The sequence below is a fragment of the Desmodus rotundus genome, chromosome 6, assembly GCF_022682495.2.
Source record: "Desmodus rotundus isolate HL8 chromosome 6, HLdesRot8A.1, whole genome shotgun sequence".
In the NCBI taxonomy this organism is placed as follows: Eukaryota; Metazoa; Chordata; class Mammalia; order Chiroptera; family Phyllostomidae; genus Desmodus; species Desmodus rotundus.
Genome location: NC_071392.1, coordinates 37,273,379 through 37,296,047, shown reverse-complemented (window position 1 = coordinate 37,296,047; position 22,669 = coordinate 37,273,379). Strand labels below are relative to the sequence as shown.

General features: G+C 36.4%; 1 protein-coding gene across 1 annotated transcript in view; it reads right to left on the bottom strand.

The window, feature by feature from the left end:
- SEMA3D (semaphorin 3D) overlaps window positions 1–22,669 on the bottom strand; it is a 190,439-nt gene that overhangs the window by 17,478 nt on the left and 150,292 nt on the right. Inside the window, exons 9-14 of the mRNA XM_024557567.4 lie at window positions 20,138–20,252; window positions 18,894–18,963; window positions 16,096–16,240; window positions 4,440–4,662; window positions 2,055–2,143; window positions 205–246 (exon numbers count right to left, since the gene is read on the bottom strand). Coding sequence (XP_024413335.2) covers window positions 205–246; window positions 2,055–2,143; window positions 4,440–4,662; window positions 16,096–16,240; window positions 18,894–18,963; window positions 20,138–20,252 — 684 coding nt within the window. The remainder of the gene's footprint in view (window positions 1–204; window positions 247–2,054; window positions 2,144–4,439; window positions 4,663–16,095; window positions 16,241–18,893; window positions 18,964–20,137; window positions 20,253–22,669) is intronic.

Here is a 22,669-nt window from a genome sequence, read left to right as displayed (position 1 = left end):
TTCAATTAATGAAATTTGGTTTCATCTCTCCTAAGGCAAAGTTGAAACTGTAGCCTTTTATCGGTTATAAAATAAACACATAAAGTTTTTTCTATTACTTATAATTTAACGTTCAACTTCAATAGATTTTCCCTAAAAATGAACTTTGATTCAATTATCCTGTTGCTTTGTGGTTAATTTTTACACAAAAAAATTGGAAAGTACCTGCTTCAAAGACAACTCCATGTTCAGGATGATTGATGAGTGCTGAAAAAAGAAGTTCAATGTTAATCATCATTAACAGTCCTTTAGAGTAGCCAGTAAGTTGTTTTATCTTGTACCAAAGATCAATGAAGTAATCTTCAAGGCTCTGTTATATAGGGAAGGAAAGGATCTTAATGTTTGCTATTTTCTCTCAATGGGCAGTGATTCTACTCTAATAGAAATGATCAAAACAGTTATTTTAAAGTATCTTATTAAAGAAAAATCACCTAACTGTATGAGAAACACTGTGTTGAAAACTGTTCCCAGTTATCCACAAGGTTTCCCCTTCCTCTAAATCTGCTTATCTTAACTGCTTCCATATAATTCAAACTAGTGTTGACAAGAACATCTCCACAATTATTTATTACTCTTTTCTGCTCTTACTTAGATCAGTAGTTGAAAAACCTGTTCAAGTAGCAGAGCTCTGAAGAGTTATAGTGCTCCTTGTGGAGGACCACATTCTTTATGGAGCACTGCGAGACACCGATGCACACGCCTTCCTGCTATAGACTAGGGCCAGTTCTGCCGGTAGAAAGCACGGCTGTATGATGCAATATAAAATCAGGAACTTGAACACAAAAGCCACCAAACTAAAAAGGATGGAATGTTTAAACTTTTTTATCTATCCATCTATCTATCTATCTATCTATCTAAATTCATTCATTTCTCACCAGTCAGTATTTACTAATTGACAAACAGTAGCAGATGTCAAAAATTCAAGAAACTCTATGAAGAAAAATGTTTAAAGTGAGAAAGTTCTAGCCAATAACTTTTTATTCTGTATTTAAGAAAACGTGTTTGTGATTTAATCTTAACAGTGAAACCCAAAGAATTCCTGTTGACCACTGGCACCCACTGAATGAGACTTATGTTAATATACCTATAGGTGTCACCAGGGTTTTATTTTGGGGTCAGGGTTCATGTTTATATTTGACATCAGCTTTTCCCTTGGGAACCACCCAAGATTTTGTTTTTGGTAGATGCCAGATAGCAGGTCTTTTCCTGGTTAACTCCTTGACCACTATTACCTTCCCAATGTAAACAGGGTCCCATGGAACCCAGCATGTTAATTAACTTGAGGCCCTCTGAGTGGAGGGCTCTATTCTCTTTTAGGGCAATAGATGTTTACAAGGAAACAGTCCATTTCAATAAACTGCTTCAACAAAAATGTTAGAAAAGGCACACCACATTTTTAAAAGCTCTTATAAGAAATACAATTTTATTCCTAATGTTATTTTCATAAATAATTTTAAATTGAACTTCATTAAGGATCTACAAAGAATGCCACAACTCAAATTGATGGTTAAAAATCCAAGACATTCCCCAAATCTGGAGAATGATGATTTTAGATTGACCAACTCTTTTGGTGGGCAAGGAATTTAACATACATGAAGACTTAACACAACCTTTTTTATTTTTTTAATTTCCTTACAGAAAAGCAAGGGCACATTGGAAAACTCTCCCAGTTTTCTCAAATTTAATTGAGGAAAAATCGAAAAGTAAAATTTATAAAGGAGAAAGCACCTGGATAGTAAAAGAGACCCAGACTTTCATCTGCTGTGGTGACTTGTGTGGCCTCAGGCTCAGAGAATGCAGTAATGAGGGGCAACCCCAGGAGCCCCAAGTTTGGTGCTATTCTACAGGGAAAGGTGAGTCTTATTCTTAATTGCTTTAATTCTTCCCATTGTGTAAGGAAAAGGAAAACAAAGAAGTTATTTGCAAAGAATTTTCCGGGAGAAGTGATAACGTTTTAAAACACGACCTACTCAATTTCACCGTCTCTTCTCCAGGGACTCTGGGCGGAGTCTTACCTTGAATATCTGCAGCTCCTCCAGTACAACCTCTTCCATATTCCACTTCTCCTTTGAAATGCTGACCACTTTTAGGACCGTCCCAATGTCTGCAAAAAATACATTACCCGTTATCCTATTCTTCCTTCAATGTTCAGTTGTAAGCATATTCCTAAAAATCTTCTCATGACACCCTAATTTTTCTTTAAATGCCTTTCAAGAAACCAGATTAAATATGGCATGCAAGAAGTGAAGCTTAATGTATATAATTCTCACTCCCAAAATATTATAGTTTTTATCTCATAAAACACATACTTATAAAGAAAATATTAAAAGAGACATGCTTGGAGTATATTCCTCACAAAAGAAATATTATGTCTCAATTAAATATTGGTTGAAAAAATAACAAAGGTGGAATAACATTTTAAAACAATTAAAAAAGTTAAATATATTAAACTAAAAAAACCCTCACTGTAAGAAATATTTATTAAGTAATTATTATATTCAATTCACCACAAAAAGGATATATATATATATTTAATAATATTAAAAATAAAAGATAAATAATTATAAGTATATACATGGAGGAAACTGTAGCTCATTTTAAACATTTATTTTACATACAGAAACAGTGTTAGTGGGCTAGAAACTAAAGTTTTATTTTAAATTATTCAGTTAAATTGAAGACTATAAAAAGGTTAATAATATAACCCAAATATTGACACTTTGAAGACCTGGCTGAAGTAGAGGACCTTACATTGCAGTTCCACAAGGTGGCAACTAATACAGAAAACAATGTAAAGAACATTTTAGAAAAAAACAAAAGAATCCCATGTCAAATTATTTATACAAAATAGATGCTTTTAAAGTTCTAAGCACTGGGGTCGGAGTGTATCTACATGCATAGTAGTAGTAATCCTGTTTGTACGAAATAGTCTGGATTATTCATCCGTTTTCACATGATTCTGGGGTCTTCAAAAGCATGACATATAATTTTTCCAAATTTTATAATTGAAAATCTTAGTATCCTCATAATTTAATCAGTAAAAAGGAGGTAGTACCACCTAGTGGCAGAATGGCATTTATGACGCTGAAACATTCAAAACCTAGGACTGAGTTTGGGCAGGGAGTAGAAATTAATTGGCAGACTCATTAGAGCGAGAGACAACCTAATTATTTCAGGTTTTGATATTTCAGCAGCTACCTCTGGAGCACTGGGCACATCATTTCTTGTCCTTCGCCTTGGCAGTGCCTTTTGCAACACAGTCAGGTTGGACCACTTTCTTGAAAGCTCTTGGAGTCTGTTCTACACACACTTCATAATAAACCTAACTGCTGTAGAACCAGTATATTTTTAGGATAAAATTTTTCTAAAGTTGTTCTGCACTCCTAAAAACCTATTTCAATAAAAATGCTCGTTTCGTGAAAACCATTAATTTCTACCATTGTACAATGCTTGATCCATTAAATTTACATACTTTATGTAAGTGCTTTTGTGTTAATGATTCATGTTTTATTTACTGCCATAAGAATTAACATGACGTTATTAGATAATAATTTTCTTATTTTTGAGATGTGCTTAATAAGCAATAGTTCTGTCTCTGGAAAAATTTTTTCATCATTTTTAATTACTAAGTTGGCATACAAAAAATAAATAAGTAAGGCAGGCTCCAATAATGAATGAAAGTGATAATTAATCTACAAATTCAAGGATAAAAAATTAATCTCCAAGAAGTTTCTACTTAAAGAGCTTCACGAAGCAATGCTTAACTATTTTGAAAAGCCATTTTAAGTCATCTTCAGTCACTGATTCTCAAAACTGGGTGAAAGGATCCTTTGGGGTAGGGCTTGTCAAATATATCTGCAGGAAAAGGGAAATGCGAGGTTCAAAATAAAGAAACACTGCCTTGTCCTACTCGTCTAACTTTAGTCCACAGTCATTCAACAAATAGGTATTGAGAACCTAATCTGTAGCAGACACAGTGAAGTCATAATATACAAATATATTTTGAAATCTCAAATAAACAGTAAAGGAAGTTGGGAGACACTTATGATTGTCAATCAAAAGCACACGCTATGCAATTTTAATAAATACTAACTAGTAAGTGAGCACCTGAAAAAAGATGTGACTATCTTGGTCTAGATAATTCCCAACAAGGTAACCTCAAAGAGTACTGAAAACTCAGGAAAAGAACTAGTGAGAAAAACAGGCAGGCTTAAGTGCAAAGAGGGGGATAGGATAATGTCCCTAAGATAGAGCACAACAACAAAATAATACTGACTAGATATCAGCTAATAATTAATCATTCTGTTTTGATCAATAAATATTTTTGAAGGTTTGGGGTATTTCGTGTGTAATCGTGAAGAATGCTCTGGAAGGAAAGCACCATCTTGTTCTAAGGGTACCTGTTCCAAGAAACATCACATCATACTGGCCATCTTCTGCAACCACGTGATCCACTACAATCTGCGTCAGTCTGTAATCCACGTTGATTCGCTTGAACGTCGGTCCTCCCACCACTGGGTATACTGACTTGTACATCACAGGGTGCCGCCGGATGAAGCTGATGACATCATCTGGGAAATCTCGGGTGGACTTGATCAGCGGGTCATAAGTTTTGCTTGGACACTGGAAAGAAATGAGAGGAGTATTACTCCTGCTCCTGAGAAATTTGCACTTTCTTTTAATAAAAAGGCTTATCACTGATACTATTAAAGAAATGGTGAACAGCATCAATGTGAAATCACTTGTACTTATGAATAAATGCAGTTTACCTCGGATACCTCTAAATCCAATCTTCTCTCTCAAAGGTACTACAAATTACATTTATTTATCAGTATTTTCTAAAGTTTCCACAGTAAGCTTTGTTGCTGTGAGGATTTTTATTTCTTATAAAAAATGTGAAATTTGAGTTGAAACAATTATGAAGAAAGTAATCTATAAACATGGGAATAGGAGAAACCATTATTTTCAATTTCTTTTAATTAATTTAAATTTCAGTTTTAAATTAAAACCTAATTTTAACTGGTGTGAAAACTACACGGTGAACAACTCAACAGCTCTTCTCCTAAAGGATCTGGGGAACTCTCACTTCTGTCTAAAATTGCCTGTGCGCCTGCAGTGTCCACCAACTCAATAGTTAGCATACCCTGCCCCCTGGTGGAAAAGTAAAAATACGAACACAAATTCAATGATTTGATGTCTTTATCCAAAGAACATGAATAGATAATTACTTTATAATTACTTTTCTGAAGTACATATCTCCACTCTTATATTCTAAATCTATTTTATGATTCCAGTATATTATAATTTAGTAGGTTATTGCAGAATAATTGTGTTATCAAGTTTGAATTCTTAAGGGGCTTAATACATCCTTTTGGAATGGAAAACTTCAGCTTTCTGACACTGGCATAGAGAAGAAAATTAGTGACATTGAGAAAAGCTTTCAAGAAGGTGCTGCATTGTCCCTATTTCAGTTTTCTGAGAAGTTGGAGATAATTTCCACTGAACTTAACTATTTATTTAATTAAAATCCTATCAAAACTGGCCCTGGCTGGTATAGCTCAGTGGATTGAGTACCGTTCTGCAAACCAAAGGGCTGCCGGTTTGATTCCCAGTCAGGGCACATGCCTGTGTTGTGGGTCAGATCCCCAGTAGGGGGTGTGTGAGAGGCAACCACACACTGATGTTTCTCTCCCTCTCTTTCTTCCCTCCTTCCCCTCTCTAAAGATAGATAAATAAAATCTTAAAAATAAACCCTCCAAAATGTATCATACTTCTTAGTCAAAGCATTCAATAGGGTCATTCTCAGGGAATTAAAGATACTGAGAAATCTTTAATGTCACACTCTATATCCTTGACCCAATTTTGTACTAATGGCTCGCTATATTAGAAAAATATCAAAAAAGTTGTACAAAAATATCTGTTAATGATTTTTTAATTAATTTGAAAATATCTTTATCTTTGACACACACACACGCAAACCTTGTATATCTAGTCTTAAAAAACTGATCTTTTCTTGATATCTATTCATTTGTCCCAGGTCTGAACCAAAGAGGTTAGAAACATCCTAGAGTATTAGGCATTTGGTAATTACTTAGCATGTTCTTAACTGGGTGGACGTTGTTTGAAAGATGTAAGTCTGTGCCTGCAGTCCCTGCTCCTACCACTTAGCCTTCAGCCAAGTGAAATCTGTCAACTCTGTAATGGAAGGAACCCCATATTAAATAGATTAAGCTGCAACTCAAAATAGATACGAAGCTCAAATGATTCAAAGCTCTTGACCAATTAGAGGCTGCATGTTTGAGGCTCAGTCAAAGGCAGTTTATAGTGGGCTTATAGCTTATAATGGCTGCGGTAAAATGTGGTTGGTCTATCATTAAAATCAAAGCAAAAGCAAGATTTTGCCTGCATTGTATTTTTGAAACAGCCCTCCAACTTAAGGAAAAAAGTATATATCTTTTGACTTTGTAGCTGTAGTTATACAGTAGCCAAAATTCCAAAAGAAATAATACGGCAATACTGAAGTCACAGGTTTTGGTATCAAATTTTCAAATAATCTGAATTCGTAATGTGAGAAAGTATAGATGGTTGAAGATACGAACATTTAGCAAAGAAGCAAATTTCCCTCATTGCTTACCACTGACGAAAAGATTTAAATGTCATAAAATTGAAGAAAAAAAGAAAAACCTGGTTTCTATTGACTATTATAAAATGATCTTTGAAAATGTCTGTTTTTTTATGGAAGCTTTTCCTCATGGCCTGCTGCCAGTGTTTGCATAAGATCTTTTCCTCTAGGTTGCTAGGAGTGATCTCTCAGGTCCTAGGCGCCACTCAGCTTTCACAAATGAAAGTGATTTGGTAGAGCTGCTCCCTGAGGTTTAAGATAGTACAGTTTGAACCAAATATTGTTATTGTAACACATTAAAAACCAGAGGAATTTTTCCTTTGATATTATATAGCCGTGTAGACACAGATCTAAATATAACTTGAGATGCCAAGCAAAGGATGCAGGTAAGAGTAAAATAGGGAAGAAAAATTCCGAAAAGGAAAAGAGCAAGTGTGGAAAAATGCTACATCTAAAGCAAATGAGCATATTCAGCTATTTCCTTTAGAAAATCCTGTAAAGTTTTCCTATTCCAGCTTTACACCCCAGGTTTTAAAAATCTAGTGGATTTCCCTCTGTATGTATGTAGTTTCAATTTCTATGCATTCACTGTAGAGGTCCATTTATTTCTGCCTCCAGCTTTCTAACATTTGCCTGACTTCCCCTAATTTAGCTCCTATGACTGTAGGAAACAAATCAAGGAGCTTAGCTGTGTCTCCACCTACCGTTTTGAAAGCTCTGAGACAGACTGAAATTTGAGGGGGGCAAAAAGAGAGTAATGAACAAAAATTTAAAATGTCATTCTTTTGCAGGAGATAATACCGGCAAAAGAGAAAAGAGACCTGTCTAGACAAACCCTGAGATGAAAGGGTAAAGCCCACAGCAATAAGCCCTATTCAGGGCCTATCTCTCATGGCCGGCGGCCACAGCTGGCTAGGTGTGATCATGTTATGCTTGGCAGATCTGCGTGTTTGTAGAGGGTCTTTAGTACTGTAGTGGGAAGCAATGGATAAGAAGAGAAAAATGGTTTTTAGCCAAGGAGAGAACTTTGCCCCTAGGCCAGGCACCAGGCAGCTGTTAAAAGGTTTTTTTTCCTCCCTCCCCTCCCCCCACAATGCCTCAGGCTATTCTCTGCAGGTTGCAGTTTCCTTTTCAGCAAATCACAGGAATGACAAACACGAGGGAAGAATTGGCTTTCATTTCTAGCAAACCGGGAAAAATAAACTAAAATGCAAAAAAAGCCTGATTCTCATTTATGAAGTAAAAAAAAAAAAGCAGATTTAATAAGGACCCAGCTTATTCATCTAAGAGTTAGTTTATAACAGCTTCAGACAAGGAAAGACCCTGTATTCAACGTTAGAGGTGGAAAGGCCAGGGGTACAAATAACAGCCGCAAATTTGTCTCTCTTCGTTTTTTTCAGGTTCCCTTTCCTTTAGAGGAATTTCTATACCAGAAAAAGGAAAACACTTTTTAACATAGTAAGTAGTCTGGGATCTAGAGACCATCATCTTAAAAGCAAATGTTGGCTCTATACAAAAGAGAGTTAAAATCAGTTGCCTCTCATCACTTCTAAGAAACACAGCTTCTATACAACTAAAAAGAAATAAAAGTGATGTTCTGTCATTTCTCGTCTTCAAAGTCTGCAGTCTCAGCAACCGGGAGCCAGGAGGCTGAGATTCTAGTCCTGCCTCTCATTCTCCCTTCTAGAATAAAAACAAAAACAAAACAAAACAAAACAAAAAAACAATCTAAGAGAAACAGAATTAAAGATATTCTCAGTAATTTAGAGAAGCAATGACAAAGTAATAATTTGTTATCCAGTAAGTGAAAGGCCATGCAGGGAACAAATGTTGAGGAGAAAATAAAACTGCGAATTTTCATATGATAGGCATGGATGAGCTAGTGATGTATAACGTGAGATTTCCTTAAAGTTTTCCGCAAATTAGGAAAGTCCTACTTAGAACAAAAGCAACAAAACGTTAGCCATATTTCTCAGCTGCACAAATGAGAAGATGGCGTGAGACGCTGTGAGAGAACCCCTTCCACGCTTTTCAGCCCCCGTTGGTGAGGCTGCCACAGCCCAATACCCCACACATCAAAGGGAAGTTTAGGGTACTGCTTTTAAATGACAGACTTTTCTTTGACCAGGCACACCCGTGTTCGTGAGTCAGCATTCAAACATCTCTTACCTATAACATAAGCAAGAAATTCCTTATGTAATGGGGCCAGCCCCGGTTACAACTCAGATCAAACTTAGGAGATTACTGAAGAGTTAAATTTCTGAGAATCATCAGCTCTCTAAGAATATGTCATCATGCAAAAACCAAATATTTTAGGTGGGTCAGGAAGAGAAAACAGGATACCCCCAAAAGTTTTGGAACTTGTGGCTGCCACAGTCACCTCAACCCCCTGTTGTTTCCGGGGTTAAGCTGGAATTTCTCAGCAATCATTCTAGTTCCAGGTTAAGCACCGCGACAGATATCCAGTTGGCTAGATATACCGAGTCGCTGTCATTATTCGGTGATGCAATCCTTCCAAGATTTGCTTTCTTGAAGCAAATTCATAAACCAGTCTTAATTAAGGCAGTGGTGATTTGACCTGTTAAAGCAAAAAATGCCTTTCTAGAACATGTGGACATGCCAGGGCCCAGAGCTGCTTCACAGTAACATGTATGGTGTGATGAACTTTTCAACGGGCCTGAATCAAAAGAACTTGGTGATTTTTCAGCATCTTTCATAGTGTTGGAAAGTCTAATAACTTGGTAGGAAATAAGTTAGGACTAACATACACATCCACGCCCACATCCTGAGTTCGGAGGATTTTATCTCATAGCAGAGGGACAACAAGGACCCTACTGTACAGGGAGGAAAAGGTGTTGCCTTCGCTTTTGATTTTCTCTGGTGAAAACACATGTGAGTTGTACATGGGGAGGCTTCTTGTTTAGTGAAGATTTGAAATGTTACCTAGAGGAAGATACTCCATTATTTTACATTAGGTGGTAGTTGAAAAAATCACTTTAAGATTGTTTTTGTAGTGGGCCAGTTTAATTAAAAGCTCATTGAATAATATGTAAATATTAATTCTGAAAAAGTATGTGTAAGTTTTCTAAATATCTGGATTCCTAAAATAGATATGGAGAGGGGAAATGTTTACACAGGGACTACTGAGATTGAACAATTCTTAAAGCTTTTACAGGACATTTTGATATTTTTTCTTCATCATTTGTTACTAAAAAGACAGTTTTCTAGGTTTAAGCTATCAATGGGGATTATAACTTATCATTCATCAACATACAAAAACTAAAATCTATTAAAACAAGTCACAAAATTAAAAGATAGTACTTATAACTACCTGATTTTGCTCCCTCCTAAAAATGGAGCCTTAGTTAGGAAATTCAAGTTTAAGTTTTGGTCTTTAAAACTACAGTTAAAAACTACAGTTAAAAAGTTTAACAGTAAAAGCAATAATTATTTGGGTTTGGGGTAAATGGAATTTGTTATTTTTACAAAATTAGAGGTTTATAAATTGTCAAAAAACTGGTAAAATAATTCATAAGTAGTGAAACATACATATCTTAAATATATGAACTTCAAAAGCTGGTATTTTCTACATATTGGCTGTTGTGATTAATGCGGCAAGGAGCAAGGGAGTGATAATCTCCCTTCGAGATCCTCATTTCAATCCTTTTAAATAAGTACCCAGAAGTGGACTGCTGGGTCATACAGTTTTACTCGTCATTCTCTGAGGCAACTTCACACTGATTGTGGAAACGACCTAAATGTTCACGGATGTAAGACTGGGTAAAAAAGAAATGCGGTACATATACAAGGGTGTATTATTGATCATTAAAAAGGAAGAAAGTCCTGCAGTACGGGACAACAGACATGAACCTGGGACGCTATGCTAAGCGTAGTCAGTCAGCCACCGAAGGACAGATATTGCCTGATCCCACCTATATGCTGTCTGAAGTAGTCCAACTCAAGGAACAAGAATGGAATTGTGATCCCTGCCCCCTGCCCCTAGGGATTTGGAGAGAGTACAAAACAGGAAGTAAATCTTTTATAAAAATCAAATATCAAAAAAGAAATCCTCTGCATTTAAAAAGTGTCCCAGATTATGAGTTTTCTAGCATCCTGTTATTCTGGGCATGATCCCAGTCTGATTTCCACATCTGACCTGTACCCCTCCCTGTATGGCACATGATTCCATTCTTCGTTTCACTTGCAGCTTCTTACACCAACACCCACAGTTACCTTAAGATTTATAAAGTCTATCTGAACAAAATACAGTCTCTTCAGACGTGCTACTTAGACACCAGAGGGCAGAAGAATCCTTTGAAGTGAAGGGATTCCGTAAGTGTATGTATCCTGTGCGTACTTAAATTTCCAGACTCACTCATTAACATTGCAGGGTAGTTATATCATTGCAAGGCCAGGAGTTTAGGTTCAACTTGCCGCAGGAAGTACATAATAGTGTCAAAACTGTATTAAAGTAGCTACGGCACACTGAACTGTTGTATTGCTTATTTACCTGAGTGATAATGTCAACAGAAGCTAAAACTTGACTTTAATGCAATTTGGATGTAGAAAATGTAAAAGCAAAGGTTTGTAATAATCTACTTAAAATTTTTAACTTGACTGGGAAGTGGATTTCAGTAAAGATTCTGACATTTCATAGAAAGAGAATTATTCAGCAATGTTTTTATTAAAGCCTGATGTATTCCACCAAATTACAGTAAAAGGAATGACAAGTGCAGTAAGACTTCAAAGCTTCGTTATTATTTGTGCAGAGCACAGGTCAATCCCTGGGGAGACAATGTCAGGAGTTTTGGGTTGTTTGCTTTTATCACTTTGAAGGTAGAATGGCACGGAGGTTAATAGCATTTATTTGTAGTTACGTAGATCTAAGTTTAATCACAGTTGCTCACTTCATAAGCTACGAGACCATGAGCATGAGTTTACCCTCACCGGACTTTTTCTCAGGCATAAGATAGCTACATTATTATGTTCTTGAAAAGATGTGCAGAGGTAACATAGTAAGTCCTCATCACTGTGTCTGGGTCACGAGGCGTGCTCAGTAATGGTTTCTGACTAAATTTCTGAATGGGAGGTTTGGTGAAAACACAAAGATTCATACCTTCACTTGAACAAAAATTACTAAAATTAGGCCACTAAAAACATATGAGAGATAACATAGAAGATTGTGTAGAAATTAATGCAGTTAATTTTAGCTTGGGCATGCAATGGCATATTGATCCGGTGAGTTTAGGGAATAGGTGAATACTAGAGAATATTAAAGAATGAAGGAGAGAAGACTGGTCAGAAAACTCCAACATTCCTCTTCACTCTGCTCTTTGGCAATAAAATATTAGAAACTTATTTAGTTATTCTGGTCATCAGTTTCCTCCTCGATAAACTCAGGGTGAATTACGTGGTCTCTATCATTCATTCTGGTTCTTAGATTCTCAAAATGTTACAAATGTATTTAATGGATACACTTGGAAATATAATTTCACTGATTTTATGAATATAGAATTATTGAAAATGGTAAAATTAGTTTATATAGAGAATATTTGCATAACGGATTTTCATATCACGTATATGATGTTCCTAACTTTAACGCCAGCCCTCCAAATATAAAATACTATGTCGAAAATCCTACTCATAATTGTACGCAAATAAAGAGCAAACAGTTTTAATTGTACGCAAATAAAGAGCAAATATTTTTTAAATAGCTAAAGTAATGAAGCCAAAAGTTTACACATTTATTTATGACTTTAGAAACTTTCAAATTTGGGCATACAGATTTCAAAGAGAATACAAAAATAACTAGTTACTTAGAAAAAATTGATATCTTTGGAAACCACAGCTTTCTAGATGTTTCCTCAAACCTTTCAGGAGGAGCAGTCCTCACTATTCATACACAGAACCAATTAGAAAAAAATGGCCCAAGACATATAACTTTAAAATACCTCAGTATTTTTTATATAAATAATTTCTTTCAACTGCCTTATATGGTTACTCCCCAGCCAGAACCTGCACAGACATAATCCGGATTTAGCCAGAAGAACAAGAAACCCCTCCCCTCTTTTAACCAAAACTATAAAGCAAAATAAATAACCTCTGACACTAACTAGCATAATTTTTTAAAATAAAAAGTTCTATAAAAAAGGACAGAATTGCCCTGGCCTGTGTGGCCCAGTTGGTTGGAGCATCATCCTATAAACCGAAAGGTCATGGGTTTGATTCCCGGTCAGGGTACATGCCTAGGTTGCAGGTCTGGTCCCCGTCAGAGGGCATATATGCAACCAATAGATGTTTCTCCCTCACATCAATGCTTCTCTCCCTCTCTCTCCTCCTCTTCCCCTCTAGCATGTCCTCCCATAAGGAAAAATAAAAAAAGGACATAATCTACCTGATCAAACCTGGACTGCTCTTTTCTAAGGGAGCTTTTGTCTCTGTCTCCATTACCAACAGTGGCCTGAGAATGGGCTATAGATGAAATGTTTACAAGGCATAATTCTCAAAACTCAGCTTCAGATGCAAATATATTTACACATTTTAAAAAGCATAGGAATTCAATGAGAAATATTGATGTTTAGAAAGGATAAAGGAATAACTGTTACATGGAACTTCCTTAAGCTTGATGTTTTTATTCTTCCAAATTGTTAAAAAGAAAAAAAAAAGTTAAGTATTTCTTTGGTAGTAAGGATACCACCTATTCCCTAGGTAATTCTGAACTCTTCACAAAATGCCTACAGTGTGAACACGGTATTTTGAGTACTCAGCAGACTGGTCTGTTTGCTGTGATGTGGCGCTTCTTTTCTCACTGATGAAACACGCTCCTCACTGACACGTAGGCTTTATTACGGGGACGGGGTCACACACACATTTCAGGGAAGTGGCTGTGTCCCTCCGAGAAGAGTGACAGGACGCCTGAACAGTCTTTTCGCTTTGTGTGGCGTTCACAGCGCTTTCAGGCCGCAGCAGGGAAGGGGTGGCAGGCGCCGCCTCTGCACACCTCCAACCTGCACTCGGACTGGAGCCTCACGGCATCCGGATGATCGTTGGGATCATCTCAGTTTCCTAGTATCGTAAGAATCAACTGCTGTAGATAGGTCTGCAAATAATTTTCTGAAGTTAATGTGAATGGTTTCAGTCCCAAATTCTTTCTCCTATAACATCCAGATAATTAAAAGGGCTTTTTTAAATGGCCTAAATGATCCCAGTCTTTACTATTGAAAACAGAGTCATGTAGAACCAGCTCAGACTGTGATAGCCTATGATAGTTAACCCCAGATTTCTAGCATGATAAAGCTTCCCCAGCTAGGTATGTATAATATATAATAGTATATATAAAACTATATAAGATATATAATATGTTATATATTATTATATATAAAACACATGCACTAATATATTTATTATGTATAATACATACATATGGTTATATATAATAAAATTATATATAACACATTCATTATATATATGTTTGTGTGTGTGTATAATGCATATTTAGTAGAAGACTTTCCATGGAAAGGGAAAATAAATATATTTAACATCAAAAGTTTTTAATACAGTATCTTAGTCCGAGGACTATGAGCTTGGCCTCTGCCTCCTCAGTGTCTGGGCTTCCGGCTCAGCTTCACCATTCACTAGCTTTGTGAACTGGGGCGAGTTACTGTACCTATTTGTGCCTGAGACTCCTCATCTGTAAAATGGCATTAATAATAATGGAACTTACCTCACAGAGTTATTATGAAAATTCAGATTTGTAAAACCTTTAGAAGAGTATCCACTCTCTATGTTACTATTAAATATAAAAATAAGACAAGCAAGTACAGCTTGGATATACAAGGAAAATAAAGGAAATCATGAATATCATATTATTTGCAAAAAAAGTATTCCCACAAAAATTGTGATTACTTTATAATTAGTCCAGAAACATCTCTGGAACATAGTTTTATTGAGGGATCACGATGGAGGCAGTAGACATGTTGGTAAAGTGTGTTTCCCAAATTTAACTAGGTTATATATAGCAGGAAGACGAAAAGAGAATTAAGAAAGCCTGGCTACCAGCTGCTTCCCCTTTAGGAATGAATGTATGAAAAGGCATATTTTTTGCCCTAGCTGGTGTGTCTCAGTGGATTGAGTGTCAGCCTGTGAAGCAAGGGGTCACTGATTCGATTCCCACTCAGGGCACATGCCTTGGTTGCAGGCCAGGTCCCCAGCAGGGGGCATGTGAGAAGCAACCACACATTGGTGTTTCTCTCCCTCTCTTTCTCTCTCCCTTACCCTCTAAAAATAAATAAATAAAATCTTTAAAAAAAAGGCAAATTTTTGTAGAATTGAACAGGTTAAGTCAATAATTTTTCTCAGAGGTTTTGATGACTATTTCAGACCTCTTGATAGAAATATTCATACTGAATCTTAAATTAAAAAAGGCATTTTTCCTTTACATCAGTTTAATATAATATTTAATATTCAATACATACTGAATTTGAACAATATAATACTGATTCAATTACCATCTTAAAATATTTTATTAAAAACTTAAAACTGTTTTAATCACATCAACAAGACAAAATGGAAGTCTTCCACTTAAAATACACACACTGAGTTTTAAACGGCAGTTCTTTTCTAAACAGATTCATAAACTCTAAAACATAGTTCCTATTTCATCTGTGTTTTAATCATGATTTACATTTAAATGAGATTTTGGACATAGGATTCTTTAGGACCTACCAGGGGTGACCAACCTTTTGGCATCTCTGGGCCACACTGGAAGAAGAAGAGTTGTCATGGGCCACACACATTAAATACATTGCAACACATAATTACAAAAAAATCTCATAACGTTTTAAGTAAATTTATGATTTTGTGTTGGGCCGCATTCATAGGCATCGTGGGCTGCATGCAGTCCATGGCTGCAGGTTGGACACCCTTGATTTAGGTCTTTTCCCATCTAAAATATGCATATTATTCCAAGGTGCAACATAGTAAGAAAAAAAGATAAATATATACCAAGAAAGGAGATAATATAAATGAATCTTTATAATTGATGTCTTTTAAAAGTAGAAGCTGGAACTCTAGCTATATAAATAGCTCTTTGTAGGGAATAAATTCTTATTTGGCATTTCTTTCTTTTTTAGAATATTTGTCATTCTAAATACTAAATCATTTTGATGATTTTGTAGATTTATTGAGAATTAAAAACTATATTCTCAGCATAGTCTGCACTATACAATAGTCCATTGTTTGCTGTGATACTAAAAAAAAAAAAAAAAGTTAAGCTCCAGTGGAGGATGAAAATGCTAAAACATCACTGTAAATAAATAACAGCTTTAAGAACTGCAGTACTTGTTGCTGTGGTGAAGAACATAGTTTATTACAGTAGATTTAGAAAGAGAATATGGACTTCAGAAAAAGGTTTGATTTTTAAGTCGGATACATACAGTGCCAGGCCGGGGATAAGGAATCCTTCCATCGTACTGCACCCAGCGATGGTCCGCGCTTTCCTTGTGAGCGTACGGGCCATTAAAAACTGCTCTGACGTCAGCCATGCTGTACACACAGACAGCAGAGCCTTTGAAGATCGAGCTGGAAGAAAGCAACATCATTCAATCCTTCGCTGCTTCATTTATTGGACACTTACTGAGCACAAATATGACACGTGCTGCAGAAGAAATGTAGGTGTCAAGGAGCTTATGGCCACGTAATCCTGAATAGAGTGTATTAACAGTTACATTACAGGCAATTACAGTACGCTAAGCAGCACACGAATGGGTGCCCAATACTGGGCTGTCTGGTTGGTTTGCAGGGAGTAGGTGCTGTCTAAGAATTGCCTAGAAAAACTGGAGGATGAAAAGAAATATGTAGAAAAGAGATATTTACCCACAGGCTCCTGAATTTTGTTTGAAGTTTTTATAACATAATGCCTCTAAAGAACTTACAAAATAAAAAAGTACATTACCTACTTTTCTTTTTAAAAAAGAATAATTTAGACATGTAATTAATAATTATGTGTCCATTTTCTTCAAGTGAGTGAATGACCATAAATACTGGCTATTAATTTCCTCACATAGTTTTTATTAATTTAAAAATGTTGAAAAAATCTTGTTTGCTCTTTCTTGAATTTGAGTACACTTATGTAACTTATCTGATGCTTAAAATTAATAATAATTACACAAGGTTGATGCACATGTAATTAAGAAGCAGAAAAGCTCCATGGGAATTTGATAAAGTTTTGCCAAATGATGAAAGCTGTGAACATGGCCATCAGATATTCCATTTTTGTTTTATTTCTGGAAATTAAAATACATTTTCTCTGGGTTTAAAACTTTTGCTGATTTCTGTTCTTAAAAACAAGGTTACCCTTTATGATCTAAGAGACATATCGTCTCAGTCTTACACAAATGAGCTAAAGATTCTCTTAGAACAAGTAAGTTACTCATTAATGTTCTTCGAATGACATTCATTGGAAACATTGGGAGCTGACAGTAAACAGGCATCTGGGAGAAAATGAGCTGCTAGGAAGGGAGGTGATGTTCCCATAAAAATCCTATGACCTGCCATGATTTTTTAAAGGATGATGCATCATGCTTAATGACATTGCTATTATTGCAGATTAATTACACATTCTCATCAGACAAAGGCTGCGACATGCATCCTAACATTAGCTCAGTCTTCAGGGCAGCATTACAAATGAGATATTAAAGTACACCAAGAAGAAGGAGCTGACTTGTAACTTCACACTCTGTGTGGAGGGAAAATGGTAGGAATAAAGAGAACTATCCTGGGGCCACATCTCCCTGGCACGCATCTCTGCCTGGTGCGGGGAACACAGTGACTTCAAAGGCAGTCCTGTGAACAGACGCATGCCAGGAGAGTAGGGCTGAGATACTTAACTTGAGTAACTGCAGGCACTTGCTCTTCCTGCACCTTGTAGACATTTAGGTCAGACATAAACGAGCAGAAAAAAGTGGAGCCAAAAGTAGCAGCTTCTTAGGTTATCTTCATTTTTATATTTAAATGTTCACATGTTCTCTCTTCTAACGAACCAACTAGCATTTTGTTTTCTAATATATTCTAAGTCAACAGTACCTTTGAGTTTGTATGTAAGTGTAATGTATATATAAATGAGACTAATGTCATAGAAATGAAATTATAATTTGCTTCTAAAAAGGACTTAATAATTTAATCAAAGGGAGGAAGTAAGACCATTTCTCTAATACCAATAGCAATACTGCCAACATCTCCAATACTAATATTAATATACATTGATAAAGATTGCTGAGAGAGCTGTGCAAAAAGTACAAAGTATTTCAAAGGATGTACTGTAGGCAATAATATGTAACAGGAATAAAGGTGCACTTTGAGCATGGTCTGATGTAAGTTATTGATTGAATTAAGTAAAATTAATGTTAAATAAAATTAAGTCAGATCCATATATTCTTTAAGAAAGCTCCACAAATGCAAGGAGCACTTTTAGGAAGTCCCAGAGACTCAATGACAAGTACCGAACAGTATTACGTATAACGAAGGAAAGGATACAGGGATAAAAATTAGGAAAGCACATTTAGTTCTAGTCCCAGTTTTACTAACTAGTTTCTCTTTCTATGGCAAGTACACAAACGTCCTTTGCCTACATTAGTAGAGCAGTGGTGATACAGTAATAAGAGCAGCCGAACTCCCATCTTCATAGGATAATGAGGAAGTGCAAATGAAATAGCATGTGATGACATTTTAAGTCAAGAGTGTCCCATCTCCTGACTACAGTTTAGCCAAAGGCTGAGACATGCATTTCTTTAGTACTACCTCCATGCCATGCAACCTGATATATTTATTATGATCAGTATATGCACATGCCTTGTACCCAGTAATTTTAGTCTGAGACATTAACTGCAATAACCACACAGATATACCTGCTAATGAAGTAAGTGGCACATGTATAAGGTTAGTCACTGAGGTATTATGTGTACCAGCAAAGAACTGGAAATGATGGAAATGTCTTTGTACGGGGGACTGTTTAAATAACTTGTGACAGATGACATAGGGGACAATCTGCTGGTATAAAAAGAACAGAGAGACATGATATGTATTGATATTAAAAGATTTCTAGGAAACACTAAGTGAAAAAGAAAAATCTAGTATTTTTCCACATAAAGGGGAGGGACAAAAGAACATGTAATAGTATTTTCTTACTTATATAAAACAATTCTCTAGAAGAATTACAAGCGTTTTTTTAACTTACCTGGTTGTGGTAAAGACTCCATATACTACAGGATTCCTTTCATCTCTCGTGGGGAGTAAGTAAATATCCTCTGTTAATGGGAAAAAATAATGATTCACTGTAGTTTTATTGTTTTGAGTTTACATGTTTGCTTGTTTTCTTTAATAATCCAGTATTTCTGAGACTCCAAACAGTATATAAAATGAAGATAACAGTGAAAGCCATTACATTACTACAAAGTAAGTTAAGGGTAAAGGACTGGTTTTCTTACTAGCTACGTAACACGGAGCTGGACATGTAACCTCTTAGAAGTTTACTTCCATCACCTATACATGGACGGTTTGCTTGATAACCTCCGTGACTATTTCCAGTTAGGAGTATGTGATTTCACATAGAATAGAAATTAAAAACACGGGTGATTTTTATCCACCAGTGTAAAACAGTATTGTCCTGCAATTCTGTCAACTTACTAGTGGTTCGGTTACCTGTTTGGTAAAAGTATGAAAATGGCTATACAAGTTAAGTACCTGTGCACCCTTACCTGTGTAATTTCTTGTGCAGCACTGACACTAAAATGTGTGTAAATAATATTTTAGAAGATTATTTAAGAGGTGAGCATGCTTATATTCAGCATTAGAGATCATCCATGTATACTGAATAGATATTAATACTATAAAATACAATACTGACAAAAATCATCAGTGATAGAATCATTTTTACATTGTCCACAAAGACAACTTCAAGAAGATATATGAAACTGAAAAAGTTCCTTCTAGAATTAGCCTTGAGAGGAATAAAGAGGGACAATGAAGGAAAGAAACTACGCGATTCTCTGAGTATGTGTCTTTATTAACAAGTTGGAGGGACAGACTTCCCCAGATCTCCCGAGCTCTCCAGCAGGGGGCGTCCACAGAATAAGGAACCCAGGGTCCTGCTGCACACACTGAGACAGAGCTCCTTTCGAAGTAAAAGACTACGTGAGAAGGGCCGGCACTGTATCCCAGATCTCCTATCTCTGTCTCTTGCTGTAGTTTTGTTTCCCTCTTAACTTTGAGGGTGCTGACAAAGAGTGGCTTCACTCCAGCGAGCCCCCAGATCTGGAGCACCTCTACGTTCTTTGTGTGTGAGAATTTAGTGAAAACCACTCCTATAAGTTTTACTGGGCTATGTAATCAAGCACTGGGGGCTAAAAAAAAAAAAAAAAATGCTGCATTAATAAGGCAGTAGGACTTCTTTTTTTAAGAAAAATAAAACATGTGACTTACGAAGCTCATCAAAATGAGTATCTGCCCCATCGCTTCCAGGAATTGAGCAAATCAGTCTGGCCTTAAGAAAAGTCGTCCATTTGTTTATCAGGCTGCGTTGTCCTCCTACATCATTCTGGGGCGGGGGGGGGGGGGGGGGGGGGGGGGGAGGAAGGAAATAAAGATACAGATTTACCTGCAGGATCTATCACCAAGTAAAACCGGTGGTGGTTACCGGCAGTGTCTTACGAACATCATTGCTTATAAGGACAGAGAGCCTACATAGTTTAGTCTTTGAACTTTCAAATGAAAGAAAGACAGTTTTGTCGCTCAACATTAAAAGTTTTCCTTATGGCTACAGGAATGCAATGTAAGCAGCGTGCCTCTGCTGAATAAGTATCTGCGTGTAAAGCTACAAGTAGTAAATAAGGCAGGCTTGGAACCAACTCCTGTATCAGCCAAGTTTTGCTCATTGACCTACAAAAAGCTATGTACTTCTCCAATTCTCTGTTTTCTCATAGATAAAATATGACTAATGCTTCGAAATGAGATTATTTTGATGACTAATGAAAGATATATGTGAAATGTTTAGCATATTGAACTTGTATAACTGCTAGCACTGACTTGTATATTTTGCATATGATTGAGGTCACTATTTGCATCCTTAGAAATATAAAAAGTTTCCCAAATTTATTGCCCTACTAACTAAACTCCAAGGCAACACAAACAGATGTATGTATAGTAACATACATATAAAGGCAATCTCGTGTTTCCATATTTTATTTTACTCTGAAATATTTCATTAAAATTTTCTTTAGATAATTAGTAAAACGTAAGCATTTTAATCAATTAAATTGAATAAACAAGGTTATTATGTATGCTACATGCCATTGAGTTGGCTCCAACTCCTGGAGACCCTATGATTGAGCAATGACCACAAAGCGCTGCCCTCGGCAACCCTGGTTAGCTCCTGCAGACTATGGTTTCTTTTAGGAAGTCAATCCATCTCACATTTGGTCTTCGTCTTTTCCTGCTGCCTTCTATTTCCCCCAGTATCATTGCCTTTACCACACAACCCTGCCTTCTCACGATGAATCCTAATAGGACAGTTTCAATGTTGCTGGTTTTGCCCCCAGGGATGTTTCAGACTTAATTTTCTCCAGGACCCACATTGTTGTCTTTCTGGCAGTTCCAGCTATCCATACAACTCCTCTTCAACCATATTTCAAATGAATTATTTATTTCCTATCAGCCTCCTTCATCCAACTTTTGCATCTGTCCATAGTAACTGGAAAAACAAGGGTGTGGATGATCTTAGCCTTGGTCTCTATTGACACATCTTTTTCTTAATCTTTCCTAGTTCTTCTATTGCCGTCCTTCCAAGTCTCAGGCTTCTCTTGATTTCTTGGTTACAGTCTCCATTTAAACTGATGACTGACCAAGGTAAGCAAACCTTTAACAACTTCAGTTTCTTCATTGCCTATGTTGATATTGTGTGTTTCTTCTGTAGTCGGATTTTTGTTTTCTTGATGTTCAAATACGGTCCTGCTTTGGCAATTTCTTCTTTCACTTTCATCAGAAGTCATTTCAAATCATTGCAACTTTCGGTCCAGTAAGATGGTGTGCTCTGCATATCTGTAATTATTGATATTTCTTCCAATTTTCACTCCTCCTTCCTCTGAGTGTAGCCCAGTTTTTCTTATATGTTCTCCATACAGATTAAGCAAATACTGAGATAAAATGTATCCTTATCTGACACCTTTGCCTATAAGAAACTGTTCAGTCTGTCCATATTCTGTCCTGACAGTGGCTTGCTGTCCACAATGCAGGTTACACGTCAGGATGATCAAAAGCTGAGGCACGTCCATTCCTTTTAGAGCAACCCAGAGCTTTTCATGATTGAAGCAGTCAAAGGATTTACTGTAGTCTATAAAACATAGACTAACCTTCTGAAATCCACTGGAGCACTCCAGCATCCAAAAAAATGCTTGCAATTCGAGTGCCCCTTCCTTTTCTGAATCCAGCTTGAACATCCTTCATTTCCTAGAAGGCAGAAGCCTTTGCCGCACCGCCTTAAGCATCACTTTACCTCTGTGGAAATTAGAGCGATGGGCCTGTAGTTATCGCACTCCTTGGCATCTCTTTTCTTGAAGATTGGACATACATTGAACATTTCTAGTCTGTAGGCCATTGCTTGGTTTTCCATATTTCTTGACATGTTTTTCTTAGGATTTTGACAAATTCAATTTGTGTGGCTTGAAATCATTCTATAGTATCCCATCTAACCCTGGTGATTTATTTCTTCCCAGTATTTTCAGGGCAGTTTTCAATTCCCTTCCTAGAATCCCAAGTTTTTTCTCATAAGAATCTTCTTCGGAGGTATCAGTCATCCTTTTGTCCCTTCTCTATGATTTTCAGTAGACTGTTTCTACCTTCCCTTTATTGTCTCCTGGTCTGATACTGTGCTTCCTTACAGGCTCAGTTCACCATTCCTAGTGAAGTTTGAATTTCCCTTTCATTTCTTGAATCTTCTGGTAGAAATCTCTTATTTTT